Raw genomic sequence first — 21089 nt, 5'->3', positions numbered from 1 at the left:
TTAATCGGGGTTAATTCGCTTTAAGGATGACATGAGTGTTTCTTTAGCCTTTGTGCAATCACAATTGGCCATTGTGCGTCTATGTTATTGCATGCGTCCACCTGTTCTGGTTTATTGCTCTCTGAGCACAGACGAGCAGTGCATTTTTTGCGCTCTTTTATAGTGATAAAAATCGTCATCATCATCATCAGCCTGGTTACGCCCACTGAAGGGCAAAGGCCTCTCCCATACTTCTTCAACAACCCCGGTCATGTACTAATTGTGGCCATGTCGTCCCTGCAAACTTCTTAATCTCATCCGCCCACCTAACTTTCTGCCGCCCCCTGCTACGCTTCCCTTCCCTTGGAATCCAGTCCGTAACCCTTAATTACCATCGGTTATCTTCCCTCCTCATTACATGTCCTGCCCATGCCCCTCCCCCCCATTTCTTTTTCTTGATTTCAACTAAGATGTCATTAAAGGGACACTAAAGGTTACTATTAAGTCAACGTGGACTGTTGAAATACCATCCCAGAAACCTCGAAACGCTTGTTTCGTGCCAAGGAGAGACTTATTTTAAGAGAAAATGCGTTCTGAAGCGTCCGCGTACCTCTAGCGCAGTTCAAATCGCCCGCCCTCCGATCGAGGAGAATTGACATCATGGTCTCATAGTGACGTTGCGCCATCGGTGAGTAGAACGGCGTCCGCAGACGGCGCTACGGCTTTTCTGCGCAAAACGCGAACGCGCGGCCAGAAACAGAGCCAAGACAGAGCCGACAGCAGAGCGAAAGCGGGAGTATGGTGGCTAGCGGAAGGAGAAACGAATTACGTCCCACGTTACGTCCCACGGCACACGGAGAGTCCGTTTTCGTTAAACTATAGGCTGCAGCGAGCTCGCAGCGTGGTCGGCGTGGTCTATGAGAAGCGACGAGCCTTTTCGCACTCGCAACAGGGCATAAAAATGTGCGAATCGACGCAAAACTCGGCCTAGAAACGTGCTTCGCCACAGCCAGGGCTCAATACGACCCAAGCTGGCACGACCCAGATGTCGTTTCCCGCACCGCCACCAGGCGCCGCTACTATACCTCACACTCCAGCGCAAGACGCCCATAAGCTGGTACTTCATTCTATGACGCTAACTTCGACGCTCGTCGCAATGGACCCTGACACCGACAGATTGGCTCGCGATGGTGGGCTCAACTTCAGCGATTTGAGCACCGACGAGCGCGACCTGCTTCTGAGGGCTCGCACTGCCGGCGTCGTTGCGTACTACGACGGCGGCCTCGACACCGGCTCTCCGGAGCGGGAAAGCAACGAGGGATTCCCACGACATCACATGGACGTGGCATTCTCGCTGCTTGTTCCAAATGAAAGTTTCGCGAGCAGAACCCTCACAGCACGACGCGATAACGAAACTACTGAAACTCCAAAGCGTGCGCGGCGCAGAGTCGAGCGAAAACGAAACCTTTCGAACACCCATATTACTGAAGGGTAACGTCAAAATGTTATTTTTTCCTAGAATCGAATAGACGTAGACAAGTAGCATTTTTTCCGGCTTATAATCGAATGAAATGATATTTTTAATACGAGTAGTTGAGTATTAGTAACACAAATTATGAGGAGACCTTTCGTCATCGGGCTAGTACCGGAATGTCGCTGGGGGGTCTCAAATCGTGTCATGCATTTACCTCAATTTCTCGGTTACTAAAGCTCTGTTCGCGATTATATTGACGCCTTAGACGTTCTAGAACATTGCTCTAGAACTTTAACTTGAGTTTCTGGTAACCTTTAGTGTCCCTTTAACTCACGTTTGTTCACTCACCCCAATCTGCTCTTTTCTTATCCCTTAACGTTACACCCATCATTCTTTCCATAGCTCGTTGCTCCCAAATTCAGAACTTCCTTAAAATAAGCTTACCTCGATATTGCAGAAGAATAAGTGCGTTAGCTTGGAATTATTAATTCACTGCATTACGAGCAGTAAAACAGCGCTAAACGACAGCACGAGGAAAGGGACACAGACAACAGCGCTGACTAGCGACCAAGTTGGTTGCTAATCAGCGCTGTTGTCTGTGTCCCTCTCCTCGTTCTGTTTAACGCTGTTTTACTGCTCGTAATGATAAACCAACCAGCCCAAATGCGTACTCTTCTGCAATTCACTGCACTTGGTATTTGCCTGAGTCCTATATGCAATGTTGTATATGCGTACTTTGTATTCTCATAGCTGCATATATTGACTGCTGACGAATTACGGCTCGGCTGGGTAAAATTACACAAAGTACGTGTGCCGGTTGTAAATGGCATTGTCTGTACACATCGGGTGCTTTTAGAGCCAAAGGGATTTCTGAGGATAAGAAAAAAAGGAGACAGCGTTCTATCTGTATTGCACTATTATAAAACCTTCGCACGCGAAATGCGAAGGTTGTGGGTTCGGCTCCCACCTGCGGCAAGTTGTTTTTTCATCCACTTTAATTTCCACTAATTTATCGTTTCTTTATTTCATTTATACAGCACAAGTAATTTCCCCTATGTTGTCCTTGGTGTCAGTGTTTGTTGGCTTGTTATAATATGACTATTATAAAACAAGTTTATTGTACTACAAAAAAAAAGGGGGGGGGGCAAGTACTCGGGATAAGCTTTTGAGTTGCATCTTGTTAACAACAACCGCCGTGATGTGAGTACGGCGATGCTCTTCCGGTGCTGTAGCATGCTTCAGATTATCATTGGACGACAGAAGCAAATGTGGAACTTCATCGCAATATGTTCCGCGCGTAAAGCAACAAGTCTGCTATAATGTTACAGTGAACATAACAGTCGTCAGATTTTAATATGCAGCGTGCGACGAAGACGGTTTAATCATCTCGTCCAGGCTGATAGACATGTTCGGAAAAATGAGACAAAACAGCGGCTATTGTGCCACCACGTGGATACATTGCCATAACGAATTATGTCGTACACTCCTTTCGGCCCAAAGCTATAATTCAAAATTAAATCTTCTCAGCTTCGCTACTCTTCGCCATGTTGCGCAGCAAGGGCACACAGGAAACACTTGCGTCGAGATGCACTGCATGTGCGGCGTGCGAAGACCACGAGTTGCACTAACAAAAGCGAAGCTCTAGGTTTCAGTTCACATCTCCACTTCACTTTGAAATTGCAAACGTTCATTTCAAACCACAAATGTCAACAACATGGCGGTGAGAGTCCGGAAATCACAGCCTTAGCATTTTCAAGTATACTTTTGTTACATTAATTCTGGCAACCACAGCTACACGTCAATGCACAAACGCAACCGTCTTTCGCGTTTGGACTATGCCGCTTTAGCAAAGCACATCAGTATCGTCCGCAGCCCAACTGGTCTATCGCTTGGCATCCTCTTATCGTAGGACTTGACACGGCTCTCCTGCCACCATGGGCGAACCTGGCGGGCAGCGGAAAGCCTGTGCGAACCGCGTCGACTGACGCACCGCCATGTTGACGCGCACCGCGGAGGGCAGGCGGCGGTAGGCCTCGAACTGGTGCGACTCGAACACGGCGTCGCTGAGCTCGCAGTGATCCAACGCGTAGTAGAGGAAGAACAGCTGGTCCGAGGAGACCTCCGGCAGCGTCGACAGGCGGAAGTCTAAGCCCCAGATGCGCCGCACGGCCAGCAGGCGGCGGAAGGCCAGAAAGCCCAGCTGTAGGGCCAACACCTTAAGCAGCAAGAAAAGAAAAATTGTGGGCTTTAAAAACGTTCCGAAACTACACGGCGAGTTACGAGGGATTGGGAGTAATTTTGACGATCCGGGTTTCTTTAACGTGCACACAACGAGAGTTCCTGCATTGTGTGTGTGGGATGTCATGTCTGCCGAAGGACGAATCCCAACATAAAAACGTAACGATTCTTTATTCGACTAACGATGGCAGCGGACGGGCATACCAACGCTACGTTCGTCTCAGTAGCGGAAGGTAGAAAGCGGTCTTTCTCAGCCAGGCAGCCTGTTTTTATAGCCACCGCCGGTGACGCATACCTCGGGTGACGTGGCGGTGGCGCTGTGTTTTATCGACCATGCAGTCCAGCGTGCAGCTGTGTTATGCTGGGCCAGATGATAAGAAGACGGATGGTGCGCAGAAATATGCGCGGAGTGTGTCGCCACATGTGCAACCCTAGCAAAAAAATCTGATATGACATCATACTCAATGTTCTTGCATACGATCATGAGAACACGCATGGTTCAGATGCGTTCTTAAGCGATCATACGAGGTGATTGGATATGCGTCGTACGATGTTATTCGCCCCATCGGAACGACGCCGCGGCTGGGAATCGAATCGACGACCTCAAGCGCCATGGCACTGAGCCAGTGCGTCGGGGGGCGGACAGAAGACAGCCCCGACATGGTCAGTGCCAAAGAAAGGAAGACGTGGTACATCGCGTCAAGTATTCCTTTATATGTTTTTAGGATTGGCACTAGAGCCGCTCAAAAACGATATGTGCCGGTCTTCATGGTTTTCTGAAAAAGACACGCAGCTTATATTTTGAGAAAATGTGGAAAATGTTATGGGTTAGGTGCAGGTCAGCAATAAAGGGCGTGAGCGGGGGAAATGAAAATAGCTCAACCCTCATCTTCGGCCTGCTTAGAGTGATTATATTAAACGCTCACAATGTTTATCGCTACGCTAGGAGACCAAAAACGGCAGAAAATTCATTTATAAGGAAAATGGGGGCCATGCTTGGGCGACGTCTACCGAAAGTTTGAACTGTGTATGTAAATCAAGTGCTTAGAATATAATTCAATTCTTTATTTGCAGACGTAGAACATACAGAAATACCAAAACTGGTTGGACTGAGTACTTGTCTCACAATTTAGATGCGTTACACGAGGCGTGTAGTTGGTTTCCACGGACTCCCCGGTAAACTATGGGAGGCATGTCGTGAAAAAGGAAGCGTGTTGTGAGTGACGCACGATAAATAGTTAATCTGTAGGTTAATTGCAGCCTTCGTAGAAAATTGCTTATCTGTTCCAGAGTGTCATACTGCCGTTTTTCGCAATGTTTCCCGTAGTCCTAAGACAACTGTTTCATGGCTTCCGCGGCTCTCAATTAACCGCGCTTCTTGCGAAAGAGCCGTGCGCGCGGACCGCGGCTCTAGGCCCCGGCTTCACAGTGCGTCAGCATCTGTGGCGGTGGCACACGCAAAGGAAGCGCCGTTGTCCCTGATAAGCGATAGGCTCGACGCACGGTTGAGAGCGCTGGAATACGATAGCGCATGAGCGCGGTCACGTGGCTTGATTTCATACTTCGCGGGCTTTCTTTAAACGCCGAAAAAATCGCCACGCCGCGTGTAACTGGCAACAAAAAATTGGATCGGTCGTTTCTGAACCACCTCTACAACGCAACGAAACGCACTTGGCCCTAGATTGAATATGAAAAATTTGCATAATGGATCTTAGTTAACTAACTAAGCGAAATATAAAAAAAATACTCTTAGGAGCGCCACGTGACGGCAAACCATATGCCGTTGGTTTCGTTCAGCTGCGGCTAAGCACCTTTCTTTAAAGTCCTTGGTTCAAGTTACGTGAGACACGCTGTACAAAAGTTTGGGACCCTAAAGTAGCTCTGCTTTGCCGCAAGACACGGCGCGTGCGCACCTGTTCCAGCAGAGCGTTGCGCACCCGCTCTGCACGGAGGCCGTGCGGGAATGCGTGCCGCGCGCCGCCCAACAAGCAGTCGAACAGGTCCTCGAGCGTGCGCTCCGCCTCCTCGGTGAAATAGAGCGGGATCTCGCGTTCGTACACGGTGCCTTCGTAGAGCAGCTGCGCCAGCGCTGCGTACAACCGCACCGCCACGCGCGACAGGTGCAGCGCGAAGAAGGTGCCATTGGCCGGCACCGAATCGTTGACCAGCCCTACGGGGATCTGAAATAACCGCAGGCACAGCCGGTACCGAGGCCACACGGACAACGGGGAGCCAGTGCTCGGCTGCAGCGGAGACTGTGCGAGCTGCGGGAGCAGAGAAAGAACGCAAAACAAATTTATGCGCCACTAGTCCACGCTACTGCATCGGTTGCATAATGAAGGCGAGGTCCCGAGCATGATTACCAGCGTCATCTTGATGAAGGTCGAATACTAAAAATAAATCGTTTTCTGGTAATTTTATAAACTTTAATGAAGCACTGCACATCCGACAGCCCGGCTGTAACATGAATATGTCACTCCTGGTAATTTGGCTCCATTGCTTGCATGCTGTCGTACGCAGATGCTTTTAGTGATGAAGCCAGTGCATGCCTTTATCGAAATGGTTTATGAATAGCTAGCACGGATTGAATACCTAGCAAGTTTTATTCAGATTTTATAATAACAGCATTCGGTGAATGGTGAAGCAAGACTAAGTCTTCGTAAAGGTCACCAAGAACTGTCATCATCTCGTATAGAGAAAGCGAAATATTGAAAACTCGTCATTCGAATTTTTGTCTCACCACTTCTTAGCGTTGACTATAGTGTTACGACGCCCAGGACCTCTAAAATAAGCCCTGGATCAAGTAAGCAAAACACATGTACCTGTTGAAGCTCCTGTGTTTGACGGAGACTGACGGCGCCCACGAAAGCGCCGATGGTCTTGGAAGAAGCTGCTCCAGTCGTGGCATTGCAGTCACCCAAAGGCCAGACGGGGAAAAAACGCGCCAAGCGATGGTGCTGCATCTTATAGCGCACGAACAGGGACGTCAGATTGTCCATCCACACGACGTTGCGCACGTATCCCACGAATAGGGACTCGAGCTGCGACAGCCACAGCGACCGGTGTGTGTTCTTGTACAGCGTATGCGACGCCGCTGCCAAGCAGGCTGGATAAGCCTGGCTCACCGCGCGCAGGCACAGGAGCTCGTTGCTCCCGTTCTCAGCACGTCCAAGCGTGTGAACCGAGTGTAGTACGCGGAGAGAACTCAACCGCTCAGGCAGAAATGGGGACAGCGCCACGAGAGCCAGTAGGCCCAGGTAGTTGAGCATGGCGCGAGGAGGCAATCTGTTCACGGTTTCGTCCAGCTCTCGACGGAACAGCGGGCTTCGGTGCACCAGAAGCCGGGTGCGAGAATCGAGCGTTGCGACGTTGTCGACGACGGTGCGCAGAAAGTACTGCACGCCTTTCCCCAGGGAACTTAACTTATCCACCTGGAAGTCCAAGGGCGACGTTCCCAGGTCGTCGAGTTGGCGAAGCGAGATACTGGCTAAGGCGATGCTGACGTCCTTGGCTGCCGCGTCGGCGGCGTCTGCGTCGTTCGGGTTCAGCGCCTTTGCAGCGGCGCGCGTCGCGTCGCCGAAGAGCGTCATGACTCGCGGCTCCGAGACGTCCTTGGAGAAAAACACTGTTCTCGGTGGGCCCACCTCAATGATGTTCTCTTCGAGGTTCCACGGGTCGAGGCCGATCTCGATGCCCACCAGCGACGGCACACCCAGCACCCGCATCAGCTTGGCAGCGAAGCGCCATACTTCCTTTGTAGAGCTGTTAGCGCTCTCCTTTTGTGGCCAGTCCGAACCCCACTGGTGAAGCAGCTGCTTCGTGTCCAAGAGCGCAGCGTTCGCAGAGCCCCTGTTCATGCACATATCGTACAGTGCTCGGGCAGGAGTGACATCTGCGTGCGTCCTGTCCTTTATGTAGGCCAACAACTGAGCTTCCATTGACGCTTGCAGCAGAGTGTCGGTGGAGACTGCTGCTCCTGCAAACTTTTGAATCATCCGGGAGGCCGACTTCTTCCAGGTACCACAAACGTGCTCGTAAAAGTTTTCGCACGGTTCCTTCGTGGACCGAGAGGTCAAAGCGCGCAAGTAGTTGCCTTCTCTTCGGCAGTAATCGCTCGAGCATATGAAGTTCCCTCGCAGCGGTTCTTGCGTGGTTGCGGTGGAATTGGTCAGGGGTTGCTTTGGCTTTTGCGTGCTGTACGTTATAGGAGGCCACACAGGAGGCCACTGATCTCGCGTTGTTGGAGCAACAGTGTGTATCGTGGACTCGTCGCACGTCGGAGGAAGCCGGCCGTGCTTGACCGCTGCGGAAAGCACCAGGAATATGATCCAGATTAGGCAGAGTATCGCCAGCAGAATGACCAGCCTGCTCTCAGGATAGAGTTGCACGCTGGTCAACTCTAGGTCACGTAAGTCCTTGTCCATCTCTTCACTAGCTTTATCGGCTGCTTCTTCCAGCTCTTTAGTGAGCTCGGCGGGGGGCGCCAACGAAACAGCTGAGGCAGCCACCATGGTCTCGGGTTCCAACTTTGATGGCGAAGGCTCATTTTTCGGTGGTGAAACTACCGTCTCTGGGTTTCGCTCCTGCTCAGCGTGTTCTATAGAAGCCTCGCTGCCGGTATTGTCTACACTTTCATTTTCCTCTGCAGGTTTTTTTCCTGAAAATTTGGGGACCTGAAAAAAAGAAAGTGAATGCAGGTTCAAATCACATTGCCAATCTATGTGAAGCGAAGCTCTAGCAAAGTGGCTATAATGCTACAGTGAAATTAAATGCGCAGAGTACAATTGTGTCAATTTCATCGAAAGGTCTGATTTCATTTATGTTCGTGCACCACGCAAGTCATAACTTCAGTCTGATGCAATGACCAAAATGAGTAAATGCTTGAACATAGAAACACTTTCTACATCGTCTATGAGTCTACAGCGTTTCACGCACGGCTACCAAAGTGCTTCGGATAAATCACACAAGTCTACGGCTCCGCACGGAAGGACGGCAGCGACATCATGGAAGGATGAGCCCGCGGCAGTTTTCGCTATAGTGCCTGAACTACGTAGTACATACGACACTGAAACATTTCAGCAGAACATTAGGGACGTGTAGTAAGAGCTGGCAATCAAACCAGCGACGGTGGGTCTTACATCCCAGCAGAGGGGCAGAAGCCTAACCGCAGCGCCGCGAAGTTGAAGAGAATACAATTTCGTTGTTTCGTTCAAACTTGGAGACAAGAGGTAAACATTTTAGCTGAGCCAAATAATGAGTAAAGTAAAACGAAACCAGAAGATGTCTGCAAAGAAGATAACATCTCTGACAAGACTGATTAGAGCATAGTGCTGCCATTAGTGAATATGATTGAAAAGCAGCTGCAGATTCGAAGAAGTTTGCATGGCTGTCGCTAGTTTACTGAATTCTTTGTAGAAGGAACATCAATGAAGAAGGGATTAATGATAAAACAACTACAGCAGCAGTAAAAGGAACGAAATGATAGGTCGTGGTTCCCGTTAGACGTGCATGTTCGTCATATTATTCTATGCTGCCCCTAGTATAGGGGGACACGTAAGACTTTAGAAACAGGCGCGAGTTAGCTGCGAAGAACCACTGTTTCCGCCAAATGGGCTCACGATAACATTTGTTGTCCGTATTTTTTGTCGTCGGAGTAATATCGCTCACGCAGATTTGGTCGTAAGCTCTTAATAGTGTGAATGACTTCATGATCCAGTATATACACTGGTATTTTCAGGATAATTAAGAAAGCAGCCTTTATCTGCGAAATTCGCGCGTAATTTCGATTCGCTTCACGGCTAGTTCTTTGTAAGAAACGAAAGATGTCAGTTTTTTCTTCTTGATCTTAAACTTTAGAGTAGTGTTCATATCAAGGGTACAATCGCCGGCTGAAAATGGGTGCAGTAGATACTATTAACTTTCTGCATTACCACGGTGCCACTAGCTGGTGTAGGGGTCGAGGTTTAAGCACGGGGATCTTAAGTGTACCTATTGAATGCAGCGCATTCCATTAAATGGACGATTTATTTATTTATTTATTTATTCCTCAGATGGGCCCCTGGGGAGGGGTTTTACATGAGGGGTGAGCTGCTTCAAAGAAAAACGTGTTCGATGGCAGTCCTGAAGGCAGTCGCACCAGAGTGGTCCGCCGCTTCTTCAGGCAGATCATTCCAGTCTCCAGCTGTACGTTGAAAAAACGCCGTATTCGCCCCGCGCCAGCCTGTGCGTCGATAGTACAAGCGAACTAGAATACTATGATACTAGAATTCTTCTAGAATTCTAGAATTCCTTTTTTTAGTTTTCTGTTTGTCGAGTTGCTTTCTTTTTCTCTTCTAGTATGGGTGTACGACATACACTGCTGTATTGCCGCTGTTGCCACTGCCTGTAGGGCCTCAGGCCTCGTCAAGCTGCTCAATGAGCAGCTTTTTATTTGGGGTCCATTTTTCCTTTCCTTGAGGAAAATAAAACTGATTCTGAATTCTGAATCTATGATGTTGACGCCTGTAGCGTCAACAACAGTGGGACAAGAGATGTAGGTACAACTGGATGAGATGTGCTTCAGTTTGAGAAAAGCAACAACATCACTAGTGTTCCAAGAGATTCGCTGAAGCAGCAAACCTACTATTTCTGCAATAATCTTATATGTGAGAGCAGTGTCTCATCTTCATATGGCCACTGTACAAAGTGAGCATCTTACTGTTATATGCAAGATCTTAAAAAGTATTGAGTTTCTGACAGAGCTGAATTACCGATCCAAAGTGATTGAAAACATACAAATGTTCAGAGGAAGATATAGGCTAGACCGACCGACCGACCGACCGGCCGACCGGCCGACCGGCCGACCGGCCGACCGGCCGGCCGGCCGGCCGGCCGGCCGACCGACCGACCGACCGACCGACCGACCGACCGACCGACCGACCGACCGACCGACCGACCGACCGACCGACCGACCGACCGACCGACCGACCGACCGACCGACCGACCGACCGACCGACCGACCGACCGACCGACCGACCGACCGACCGACCGACCGACCGACCGACCGACCGACCGACCGACCGACCGACCGACCGACCGACCGACCGACCGACCGACCGACCGACCGACCGACCGACCGACCGACCGACCGACCGACCGACCGACCGACCGACCGACCGACCGACCGACCGACCGACCGACCGACCGACCGACCGACCGACCGACCGACCGACCGACCGACCGACCGACCGACCGACCGACCGACCGACCGACCGACCGACCGACCGACCGACCGACCGACCGACCGACCGACCGACCGACCGACCGACCGACCGACCGACCGACCGACCGACCGACCGACCGACCGACCGACCGACCGACCGACCGACCGACCGACCGACCGACCGACCGACCGACCGACCGACCGACCGACCGACCGACCGACCGACCGACCGACCGACCGACCGACCGACCGACCGACCGACCGACCGACCGACCGACCGACCGACCGACCGACCGACCGACCGACCGACCGACCGACCGACCGACCGACCGACCGACCGACCGACCGACCGACCGACCGACCGACCGACCGACCGACCGACCGACCGACCGACCGACCGACCGACCGACCGACCGACCGACCGACCGACCGACCGACCGACCGACCGACCGACCGACCGACCGACCGACCGACCGACCGACCGACCGACCGACCGACCGACCGACCGACCGACCGACCGACCGACCGACCGACCGACCGACCGACCGACCGACCGACCGACCGACCGACCGACCGACCGACCGACCGACCGACCGACCGACCGACCGACCGACCGACCGACCGACCGACCGACCGACCGACCGACCGACCGACCGACCGACCGACCGACCGACCGACCGACCGACCGACCGACCGACCGACCGACCGACCGACCGACCGACCGACCGACCGACCGACCGACCGACCGACCGACCGACCGACCGACCGACCGACCGACCGACCGACCGACCGACCGACCGACCGACCGACCGACCGACCGACCGACCGACCGACCGACCGACCGACCGACCGACCGACCGACCGACCGACCGACCGACCGACCGACCGACCGACCGACCGACCGACCGACCGACCGACCGACCGACCGACCGACCGAATGAATGAATGAATGAATGAATGAATGAATGAATGAATGAATGAATGAATGAATGAATGAATGAATGGCCAAAAATGGATATTTGCACTGCACACAAAGTAATAACTGGAGGCCACAGTATGCAGACTATGCATTTTGATGACAGCTCTGGGCGTGCGCTGTGGCGCTACATTATTATCGGGTGCCACACGGAATTATAAATCTCCTGCGGATCGCAAAAGCGTACAGCTACGGGAACGGAGACAACGTCAGCGACTTCGCCTTCCTTCTTGTTCCGCTTCTTATTATTTTCCCAGCTTCCTCCTCCTCTTCGTGAGTCTCTTCCTCCTGCACAGGAAGTCTCAGGAGAAAGGAAGGTGATCCAGTGGTATATCTTTGGCATGGTAAAGCAGCGTCACTGCTTTCAAATCATTCTACAAGCCTGCTGTGACGCCGGAGCATGCGATATTTCTAAATTTGGTTGTTTGAAGTTTACGCCCCCTTGGCTCATCTTTCTTTCAAAGGAATTGGTCATAACACGAAAGTGAAACGTGTATTTTAAGAATCAGTGGGCAGTTTTGTCGCACGTTCACAAATTCAAGTCCATAAATGTGCAATTCTTTATTAATTACGGCTTCACTCGACGGGCGAAGCTATAAAGGCGATAGTAAGCACGCAAGGTCTGAGGTGCTATCTAGAGCAAACAGCATGCCGGAGACTGCCAAGAGTCATAGAGGTATCCAAGGCGACGGTGAGCCCGTACTATTGGGTCTGGAGGACAATCCCACCGCTGTCCACCAGTTATTGGATCTTGCCGTTGAGTGCGGGGGTTGGCCGACGTTGAGGAGGACTTTTAGATGAAAACTGGAGGTTTATTTACATTATTTACAGTAATAAGATGAAGTAATTACCAGTCATTGATGGCAGGCAGCAAATCGGACGCTGCGGCCCGTGGCAAGAAGCCCGAAAGAGATGAATGAATGAAGGAATGCCTCCCTATGCTCCCTGTCTCTTCCTTTTAACCCCTTCGGTGTCTCAGGGTCACGTCATTCTTGGCCAATCGCCGAGCCCGCTCAGGTGTAGTCATTTTCCTCCAATGGTAGGCGTCCGTGCAAGTGCCGTCACAATCGGCGGATGGGGGTTGCTTTCGAGCGACCTTTCAGAGCTGCAAAACAACTTCGCTCGGGACCCAGGTTGCCTGGAACCATGCCAGGCTCCCGTTGCACTTTTGGGAAGAGTCAAGCAGTGGGACAATAGCTCCACGTGCGGCGCACGAGGTGGGGGCCGCCAACTTGTCTGGACGTGCGATGCCTCGGGTTGGGGCCGCCCACTTGTCCGACGGGTCCGGGAACGTGTTAGACGCGCTTCTGCGCACCTTAATTCGGTGCGATGGCGATTCGATGTGGTCTGGTGAACTCGAAGGATGCCAGGAAAAGGGTCCGTATCTAACAGTACGTGGCGAGAGCGCGTTGTTAGAGCTCGGGCGGCATCGCGCGCTTGGTGTGGCTTCACGGCAACGCGAATTTTGCGTCGAGATGTGCTTTCACAGCAGAGTGAGACACTCTGCCGTGAAACCACCTTTAGAAAAAAAGTTCTCCGTCATTAGTGTCGCCGAAGAGGTGGGGAACAGAGCCGATGGTCGAAGATACGGCGTGGACGACTCATGCATACACGAATGAAGGCTATATCTACAATGATTTGCGTGTTGTGTCCAATTATTTCCCCGTGTGTTGTAATTGATGGTACGGCTTATACGCGGAAATACGAATATATTCGTTTGTTTTGAATACTTCGAAACCTCCGAATACTGAAAATTGAGCTGAAGCGAATATCGAATAGCATAGTATTCGATCGAATATCCGAAAATATTGAACAAATGCAGAAGCCTACCACACTATCAAGATATTTAAATGCTCCAACACCTTGTACAAACAACCTTTCTTCAAATTGAATACGCATCGGTGTCCTGAATGGAACTTCTAACTCTAACGAAGACTTCACAGAACCGGCCCCAACAAAAGTTTCTAAGCACATACCATCGTCGCTTTCCCAACATCGGCACTGGATCTTGTTATAGCACTGTTGAATTATCGTCACTGGCATCACTTTCTGTTTCTTTTCGAATTTCTTCATAGAGTCCTTGCCTGCGTCGAACACCTCAATTGAACATACCTGCCAACTCTCCCGAATTTTTCGTAATGTTTATGAATCTGAACACCTTCCACAATTTTATGAATGCTGTATAAATTTTTGCGAGAAATAAAATTTTCTTCTCAAACATGCGTTAAGAGCCTTGGAAGATGGGGCGGCGAGAGATTGCGAAACATGCGCGCTGAAAAAATGTTTAGTTGCACCGCCCTCCTGTGGAAGCGCGAAGTAGCCAGATTGTTTTTGGGCTGAGGAGGCTTAGCATTCCTTAAGTATAGGCGGGATCGGCGACAGCAAAATCGCTGAAAACTAAAGTGACCTAAATACATTGTGTTGCTTGTCACTTTCTGATGCAAGCTTGTTGCTGCTCGTGTGCTGCGCATAAAGGCGAATTATCGCGAACAAAGGTGCGTGTAGCCCGGAAAACATGTGTGCTCGGGGCAAAGTGCACTCGTATTCTCGAGTTTGCGGGATATTATTATTATTATTATTATTATTATTATTATTATTATTATTATTTAATAATTCTAACGATCAAAGGTAAGCAGGCAGGTATCCAGAGACCTTTCCATGTTCCTGCCCTGGCGTAGACCAACATTCAACTGTTCACAGAATACGAACTCTTTCTAACGGTTATTTTTTTATCTCAATATTTTTCATAAGTCACTGTCATTGTTTTTTCCCGAGCTTTCCATTTTTGTATTGTAGTTTGTTTCCCAAATTGTTTAAGAGCTCTTCTCTTCCTTTTCTAGTGAACTTACCTTGCGTTTTGTTGCTCGTGAACTGTTATTTTGGTACCCGTCATTTCATATTTAATGTGCTTGTTCTCTCGTATTATGCCCAGTTATTCACACATTTAGAGCGGTACATCTACTACTCCGGGTACAAACCCCGAAAACGCCTGATTCCGTAAATCTGACCTTCAGGCTCAGCCAAGGTCAAACTGGAATGCGCAGAGCGCCGACGGCGCCGAGCAGCGTCTGTGTTGTTTCCGTTAATCTCGCGTCAATACCGCCTCGTGCGACATCGAGGGGCGACACCTGCAACGCTACTGGCACGCTCCTCCAGCCAGCCTCCCGAAACGCGCCTCCTGCGCAACGCGAAACCATGCTGCCGCTTTCAATGCTTCGCCTTCGGGTGAAACTGACAATTTTGTTTAGCTCTTGTGTCTTTTCTTGTCTGCTTGCATTCTCTTGCGAAATTGTTTTCTTTTCTACTGTACTCGTATGCCAGCCCTCAGTCTTCAGTACTGTTTCTGGGCAAGTTCAATGATTTATTTATTTATTTATTTGTATTTTTTCGTCATGTATCTCGCCGACCCTGCTTGAGGGCGCTGCTTTCTGGCGCGGGTTGTGCGTGTGGTTGCGTAATCACGTTGCATTTTTAGTTTCGCTGGCTTCCTTTTTCACTTGGAAAAATAAAGCACTCGAATCGCATCTTGCTGAAAACATTACAGGTTAATGTTTTCTATGACTGCCTACAACTTCATAATTGACACCTTGTCAATTAGAACAGAAATTAACGAGTTAGATAAATCATTAATGTATTTGAATGTCATCAAAATCATTGGGGGATTTTCTGTTGAACTGTAAAAAATATCCGCATGACTTTGTTCGCATAAAACGATCGAGCTTTTTGTCAATGATCGGTCTATGTTAGCTGGGGCACCCTGTATGCTGCTGAGTCATAACCAATTTAGCCGAATTGTATCTTTTTTTACAGTCGGCATTTAAGGGCCCTGTAACTGCACATGCAGACTCTTACCTCCTCGTCACCGTGGGATCCTCCGCCTTCCTGCTCCTCCGCCTCTTTTTCCTCTTCCTTGTCCTCGTGCTTTACCTCCTCTGTTTCCTCTTCCTCCTCAGCATCGAAGTTGGCACTCCCAAATTTGTCTTCGTCGGCAAGCTCACTCTGCGTGATTGTTGCAAGGCTACTAATTTACCCCGTTCTTTCCTTATCGAAACTTTAGACGAGACAGGAAAAAATACGGAAGAACACAGCAATCAACGACATGCTCTGCCCCCCCCCCCCCAAGAATAAGGTACAAACTCCATTCCCACAATAGATGCTTGTTTTTGATTTATTTGTTTACCGAGAAAAAAATTCTGATGATTAATAAGAATCTGGTGAATCGCTAAACGAACACACAAGAACGTACACCATTTAATGTGCATCGCAAATGACGTCTGGGAACGGCTATGAAGGATTACGATGTTTCGAAGTTTTCAAATTTCAAGCCATACAACGTAATAACAATTTGAATGCATATTGTAACCGCGCGAACGACAGCGGACGAAGAAGGAAACACACTAGACAACTAACGAACTTCTTCGTCCGTTGTCGTTTGCGCGGTTACAGCATGCATTAAGATATCGACCACTAACTAGCCCGCCTTTCTCTGTTACATAATAACAATTGTTCATTAAATTTCTTGTAGACCTGTATTTCTCGTGTGCGTGCGTGTGTGCACAGGAATAATGGATATAAAATAATTAAAAACATAGCTTGTGCAACGCACAAGCATTTTTGTTGCGCTCTTATGTTATAGCACGAGTTATAGACGTGTACGTTTTGCGCAATAAAATATTTTACGATGCCCTTAGCAGCTGCGGGATCCAACGCAGCAGAATGCAGCCCGCGCTGCATCATTATGTCCCGTAGATTTAACGGAGCTAGAGGAAATTTTATTTCTGAGACTTATTATAATAGAGCGATTTTTGATTTCATGTTACGCTTGGGTCATTAAATTACCTTATATACCGCTGAAGTGTTTGAATACTGGAACCATGCACTTCTCCAAACCACTTAATTTGCTCGTACGCATGTTAAGTATACATCCCCGCTCCGTTTTATTTTTGTAGCAGTGGCTTAAAGTGCCGAAGGAAGAGGCTGACTTTGTTATTTCTGCGATTGCGGCAAACATTTTACCTATTTCATCGATTCGGAAGATAAGCTTTATCTGCAGCATAAAACATTGTCATAAGTCATCAAGTGATCTAAAAAAAAGAATGCTCACTAACGCCACATGGAAAACATTCGCAAAGAATGTAAAAAAATGCATTGAAATTAGTGGCACCTGCCTGAAATGCTTAATTCCTCGCCAAGGCATCTAATGCCAGTTTTTACGATGCAACTTTAGCTGCGAGGACATGAAGGACAAACATTCATTGGCCACTTTTGTTCAGGCAGCCGCTTCATAGTAGCCTACTGGTTACGCACTCCTGAACACAATGACAAACGAGTATTTTTTAATTGAGTATTACATTCACTATTTTAGCTCTCTTCAAGAATGCGCCATTATAGCACTGGTTGTTCGCATAAAAGGTAGCGACACAATCGAGGCCTGTGGATGCCATATCAGAGGACAGCACAAGTATTCTCGATACCTTCTTCCTGTTCCTAAGCGACGATGCTTATACGCGTAAATCTCAACTTTGCTCCTTCCTAAACCCACTCACCGACAACATCTTTTTGTCGGCTTACATTCGTTTAACCAACACAAATGAGGACTACGGTGGTCGTATCCCTTCTGCATTTAAGCACCAAGTCGAGAGTTCAATGATCGGGTGCGGCAGCCGCAAATAATTTTGCAGACGCGCAAAACGCAGATGCTTCCAATCAAATGACTTGCGCAGCAACATAGAATCAGTGGCGAAGCTTCACCCGTTTGATGCCATCTATCTGCTAGGAGACCAATTTTCCTCTGATCGACTGGGCTAACTTATCTTCATCCTGTAATATTGCGACAGAACTTATCAATTTAACCTTATATTTTAACCTGTTTCAGGTTGTTACGCAGCCTACACGGGGTAATAATATTTTAGATTTAATCCTCACAACAGCCCCTGAGACAGTTGATCAAATTGTGTCTATTACTGGTTTTAGCTAACATTGCTTACTGCACGTAACTCTCAACGTACCCTAATCTTTTAGAGGTTTCGCTACTAAAAAAAGTACGCGATTATAATAAAGTCAATTTCAACGTTATGAATTCGGAATTAGATACATTATTTTCCCGCATTCTGTTACCTTAATTTCATAGTCGGTCGGTGGAGAAGAATTTGATACTTTTCAGGAATAAGATGTCTGCCTTGGTTAACGAGCACGTCCTCCTCATTAAGATGACCAATGTTAAATCTAACCCATTGTTCACCAGATCCCTACACTTACTGAGAAACAGGAAGAAGCGCCACTACGAAAGTGATAAGCGCTTGCGCGCACAAGCAGCTTAGGACACGTACAAGGAAAGCTAAAGAAATTACTGTTCTGCTCTGTCTTCAGCTAAAGATAAATACTGCGCTCATGACCTACCATCTTTTCCAAAATCTAATCCCAGAAAGTTCTGGCACGTTACAAGTCCACATCAGGACCACACTGACATTTCTTTACACAACAATAACAACACTCCCATTCCAGATAATCACTGTGCTTCTACTTTCAATACTTATTTTTCTTCTATATTCACCACAGAAGATCAGCCTGATCTGCCAGAAGCATCGGAGCTGAACTACCAATACATGTCACCAATTGAAATAACAGTTGAAGGTGTCGCATGCCTCATAAATAACCTCAAGCTGACCACATCCTGTGGTGTTGACGGCATTAATTCTAAAATTCTGAAAAACACCGTCATAGCATCTAGCAAAATTATGTCTCACACGTGCAGGCAATCTTTAGAGACTGGCGTGCTGCCCCCAGACTGGAAGATAGCAAAGGTAATACCCATATTTAAGTCAGGTAACAAACACGCACCGGAAAGCTACCGTCCAATATCATTAAGATCTATAAGCTGCAAAATTCTAGAACATGTAATTGCATCAAATCTCTACAGTCACCTGGAAGCCAACAAATTTTCCTTTTCTAATCAATATGAATTTCAGAGAAAGTTCTCTTGTGAGACGCAATTACTATAATTAACAACTGATTTGCAAACTAACATGGAAGAGGGTCTACAAACTGATTGTACTTTTCTAGACTTTTCAAAAGCGTTTGGCCTCGTAGCCCATTGCCATTTGATTTTGTAATTATCTGCTCTTAAATTAGATTCTCTTACACTAACATGGATTCGCATTTTCCTTTCTAATCGTCAGGAATTCACAGCAGTTAATAATTTTTCCTCTCCTCTTTCGCACGTCACTTCAGGTGTACCGCAAGGCAGCGTTCTCGGGCCCATTTCTGATATGCATTAATGACTTACCGAATAACATTTCCTCACACGTGTGCATTTTCGCAAACGACTGCACTCTTTATCGTTCCACCAAGCGTGCCGATGATCCTACAATCCCCCAAAGAGATCCAGAACTTATTTCTCTTTGATGTAACACTTGGCTAATGAAGCTTAACGTTTCTAAATGTAAAATTATCTCTTTTAGCCGCAAGCATACTGAATCTAAGTTTCTTTATCACATAAATAACATCACTATTTTGCATGATAATGAATATAAATATCTTGGTGTGAACCTAACTTCGACTCTTTCGTGGTCAACGCACATTGCATACATATATGCGCTCATGCTTCGAAATCATTAGGGTACACAAGACGCAAGTTGCATAATTCTACTAAAGAAATTCCTAAACTAGCTTATCTAACATTAGTTCAACCTCAGCTTGAATACGCCGCATCTGTCTGGTCTCCGCATCAGAAATTCTTGATCGAAAAACTCGAATCTATTCAGAATAGGGCTGCGCGTTTTATTTCTCGTTGTTATGGCTATAACAAAGGTATAACACAAACTAAACTCGATCTCTCACTACAGCCCTTGCATGATCGTCCTGAAATAGCCCTGCTGCCATTATTTCATAAATATGTCCATAATACAGCACCACCAGTGCTGCCTCTTGAACCCCTCATTACAGGTCACACCGGTTGTACAATCAGTTCAATTCCATGCGCAACTACGGAAAGACTAATTCATATAACTGCTCCACTCTTCCAAGAGCCATTCGCCTTTGGAACGATCTTCCTAAAGCCATCGCTTATGAGAGTGACGAGGAAAATTTCCGGCATCTTGTAACAACGCATTTTTCAAACTCTACATAACCTAACGTGTTATTTCTTGCCTTTCTCGCTATTAATGTGCTACTATCCCTTAAATACTGTTTTGTTACAGCCAGATATGTCGCACTCTGAAATTCTATTGATTATATTTCACTTTGTGAAAGTCTCTTGTTCCGTGACCTCTCGCGTTTAGAAGCATTCGGTTTGTCCATTGTACAATTTTAACACCACATTACTGTATCTTAGCGCGTTTCTTACTGTATTTTTTGTATATGTATTCTAATTATTGCATATTATAATCTTTTAGTGTACTCTTCCCCCTTCTACAATGTCTCAATGGGCCTGTAAGGTACATTTAAATAAATAAATAAATAAATAAATTGGTACGGAGGCGATTTGGCGAACCACAGTTAACACAGTTAATGGGCACCCTCTCGCTGCAGGGCTCCTTGTGCTCAAAAGGCGTAACGTAATCGAACGCAATAGCAAAGCAAGCTACTCGAGGAGACGCTGCTTCGTGGGCATCGGGCCCGGTGGACCGACCTCCCTGCCAGCCAGTTCGTCTTCTGACGTCGCCGAGCGAAGCAGGTTGGTGCTCAACGCGGCCGGGCTGTCAGGCTTGGAGGACGACACGACTCCGTCCGACTCGGCCTCTTTTGGAGACTCCCACTGTGGCGTCGACACGTCACTGTGCCTGGAGAGAGAGTCACAAAGGGCCACGCAATTACAACACAGTTTGGGAACGCTACAGAGGCGTATCACCGTGCGACCAATTGGTACATTACAAGGCGCATTGCCTTCAACACTTTTCAAAAATTACCTGAATCAAGTAATCGACCAACCATACTTATTCACCGTATTTCATATTACGGAGAAACTTGTAGGTGCATCTGGATCCCTAGCCGTGGGTTAGTTGGCATCCAATAGGAAAATATCAGCTTATTAGAGCAAGCAAGTAGTAAAGTTTCGTTCGTTCTCTGTCCTCGCTTCACCGCTGGAACTTGAAGCTTCTCTGACGATGATCGGCAGTTGTTGATCAAACGCAGGCAGGAAGCGATGAGATCAGATGTACAAGAAATATTTATAGGTAAACTTTTCTATATACATGGCAGGTAAAACAAATACATTACAAACT

At 48.2% G+C, this 21089-nt stretch overlaps 1 protein-coding gene across 1 annotated transcript in view; it reads right to left on the bottom strand.

Moving 5' to 3' along the window:
* Window positions 1-2631: 2631 nt before the first annotated feature.
* LOC142582141 (neprilysin-1-like) overlaps window positions 2632-21089 on the bottom strand; it is a 33571-nt gene continuing 15113 nt past the window's right edge. Inside the window, exons 7-11 of the mRNA XM_075691536.1 lie at window positions 20498-20648; window positions 15721-15867; window positions 6514-8364; window positions 5605-5955; window positions 2632-3668 (exon numbers count right to left, since the gene is read on the bottom strand). Of these exons, the coding sequence (XP_075547651.1) occupies window positions 3354-3668; window positions 5605-5955; window positions 6514-8364; window positions 15721-15867; window positions 20498-20648 (2815 nt within the window). The 3' untranslated portion in view covers window positions 2632-3353. The remainder of the gene's footprint in view (window positions 3669-5604; window positions 5956-6513; window positions 8365-15720; window positions 15868-20497; window positions 20649-21089) is intronic.

This window comes from Dermacentor variabilis, chromosome 5 (genome assembly GCF_050947875.1).
Source record: "Dermacentor variabilis isolate Ectoservices chromosome 5, ASM5094787v1, whole genome shotgun sequence".
NCBI classification, from domain to species: Eukaryota; Metazoa; Arthropoda; class Arachnida; order Ixodida; family Ixodidae; genus Dermacentor; species Dermacentor variabilis.
This window is presented reverse-complemented; position numbering and strand designations above follow the sequence as displayed.